This window comes from Aspergillus pseudonomiae (genome assembly GCF_009193645.1).
Source record: "Aspergillus pseudonomiae strain CBS 119388 unplaced genomic scaffold BDV37scaffold_263, whole genome shotgun sequence".
Taxonomy (NCBI): Eukaryota; Fungi; Ascomycota; class Eurotiomycetes; order Eurotiales; family Aspergillaceae; genus Aspergillus; species Aspergillus pseudonomiae.
The window spans coordinates 1-2023 of record NW_022476255.1 but is presented as its reverse complement, the minus strand read 5'-3'; the positions used below and the strand labels follow the sequence as shown (position 1 = coordinate 2023).

General features: G+C 41.1%; 2 protein-coding genes across 2 annotated transcripts in view; one reads left to right on the top strand and one right to left on the bottom strand.

The window, feature by feature from the left end:
- Nucleotides 1-413, top strand: part of BDV37DRAFT_277381 (thiamine diphosphate-binding protein) — a gene marked incomplete at both ends in the record, with an annotated part of 2642 nt that extends 2229 nt beyond the window's left edge. Inside the window, one exon of the mRNA XM_032085756.1 lies at nucleotides 363-413. Coding sequence (XP_031934102.1) covers nucleotides 363-413 — 51 coding nt within the window. The remainder of the gene's footprint in view (nucleotides 1-362) is intronic.
- Nucleotides 362-1335, bottom strand: BDV37DRAFT_267385 (uncharacterized protein). Its single transcript, XM_032084023.1, has 2 exons — nucleotides 467-1335; nucleotides 362-409 (listed from the first exon to the last, which is right to left on the bottom strand). Exon 1 carries the CDS (start codon nucleotides 1205-1207, stop codon nucleotides 773-775), a length of 435 nt encoding a protein of 144 aa, XP_031934101.1. The 5' UTR covers nucleotides 1208-1335; the 3' UTR covers nucleotides 362-409; nucleotides 467-772.
- Between the last annotated feature and the right edge of the window lie 688 nt (nucleotides 1336-2023).

The window sequence follows — 2023 nt, the reverse complement described above, 5'->3', positions numbered from 1 at the left end:
TTTAATCAGAAAGCCTTTATTCGAGCGTCATATAGGCCCTAAATGCGACAAGCAAAATTCCCGTTCATTAACTAGAAGAACATTGTTCAACATTCATCGGCACCTGGAATCTGTACTAAAGGTAACAGAATCTTCAATTTACTTCTGGCATGCCATGATGATAGACATAGCAAAATATCTTGAAGAATCGTTTATATTACCACCAGTGATAGGTCCACAGTTGAAAACAAGATATTTTTCAATACAGGATGATGAGCTTCGACTAGATATAATTTTTCTTGTCCAAATTACCTTGAGCCAGTATCGAGGGCTAAACGAAAATCCCTAACCATAAGAACTATATTGCTTGACCCTTTGAATAGTCTCCCCATCCCACCAGCCCCAAGACCTGTCTCCTTTATCAGTGTCTCTAAGAATATGCCAGTACTGGTTTCTTCAACTCGGTAGTATACTATGCAGTATGTACCCAGTATATGAGGTAAAGACTAGGAGAGCTCAGGGATTCTATAGTACTGCCCTAGCTATTTTAGACCCTCTGTTCAGTTTTTATCCTCGGTTTAGCAGGTCCGTAGCATGTATGCGCAAGCAACATCAGAGCTGCTATAATGACCAACGCTGTTCCAATGCACGATATAATCATAGCTCGCCGTCCAAGGGTTATCTCAACGCCAATTGTTGTTGACACAGAGTTCAAGCTGCTAGCGAGGGCTTTGCTCGCGAAAAGAACGGTAAGAGATGCTCCGAAACTAGAAAATGCTGCTGTCTACTAGTTTCAGCAAAAGCATAATAAAGGGATGGTTCCCCTCACCAGGGCGAACAGACTCGTAATTACACTTCCAAACCGAGAACAGACAGCTGTAAAACTGATCAGGATTATGAGCCCAATTGAACAGGACGCTGTTAGATAAGCAAAAATAGCCCATTGTGTGCAGTTCCTATAATATCCAATCGTATCATGTACCGCTTGAGGAGTTAATACATTAGAAGCCCCTTGCTGTACCCTAAAAACATCTTCAAAGTTGAACGTGAAAGAGAAGCTCGGCGGAACACAGTCAGTAAGGTTTGAGAACGTGAGGTTCGAGCTTCCACAACAGTAGCTCAGTATTCCAATCAAATGCATCTCAGTAAGAGGTGCTTCAATTTTGTTTATGACATTATCTCCCCCTACTTTAGTCACCCTAAAATTCACTCCCCCTTCCGGATGCATGTACCCCAAGAAACCCGTAAATCGCTCCACAGCCCCTATAGTTTTGGTATTTCGTGCTTTTACTGCACTTCTGTTACTCGCAACATCCACTACAATCCCGACGAATTTGGTTGCTGAGCTATCAGCGTCTGATAAGTGCTTTGTATATGTCTCTAATTCCCCTATGCCCAGGACAGACGTGGCTGTATAATTTGCCTGCCTTCTACTTGGGATTGTAGATTTTGTAGAACTGCTCAAGCGAGTTACCTTCACAAAGTACATTGCGACAGATATTGCTGACTGAGATGTGCACCCCATTATGATTAAGGCCTTCAGAATCAACGAGGATAAGCATAACACATATGGAAAGAGCATGTGCACACGATTCAGCACAACCATACTAGAAAACCGCCAGACTTTGAACTGGGTAATAAGAAAAGAAGTTACAGAACGAGAAACGAATTTTTGGGAAGGGCTACTTATGTTAGAGGTTATACTCTTTTCGCGAACTCTGAGGACCGGGAAGGATGTGGCAATAAAGTAATAAAATCTACAAGGTATAATCATACCAGGCTTTTAACACTGCTGGTTTTCAATACTTTACAAAATTATCTAGGCGTAGGCACAAGATTTTGGCGGCCCTATGAAGGTCAAGCCCTGCAAGATTTGGCGCCTCAATATCCACTCATTCGCAGGCGCAGTTTCAAGAGAGGTGAAGGTCAGCAACAATAGAGTATACGTTAAATTCCACTTGCCTATTTACTATTTCTTTCTTTCTTTCCTTTCCTTTTTTTTTTTTTTTTTTTTTTTTTTTTTTTTTTTTTTTTTTTTTTTTTT

Excerpts from the sequence above, each read along its gene's own strand:
- BDV37DRAFT_267385 (XM_032084023.1), bottom strand. The coding sequence starts at position 1,207 with ATGCATCCGGAAGGGGGAGTGAATTTTAGGGTGACTAAAGTAGGGGGA.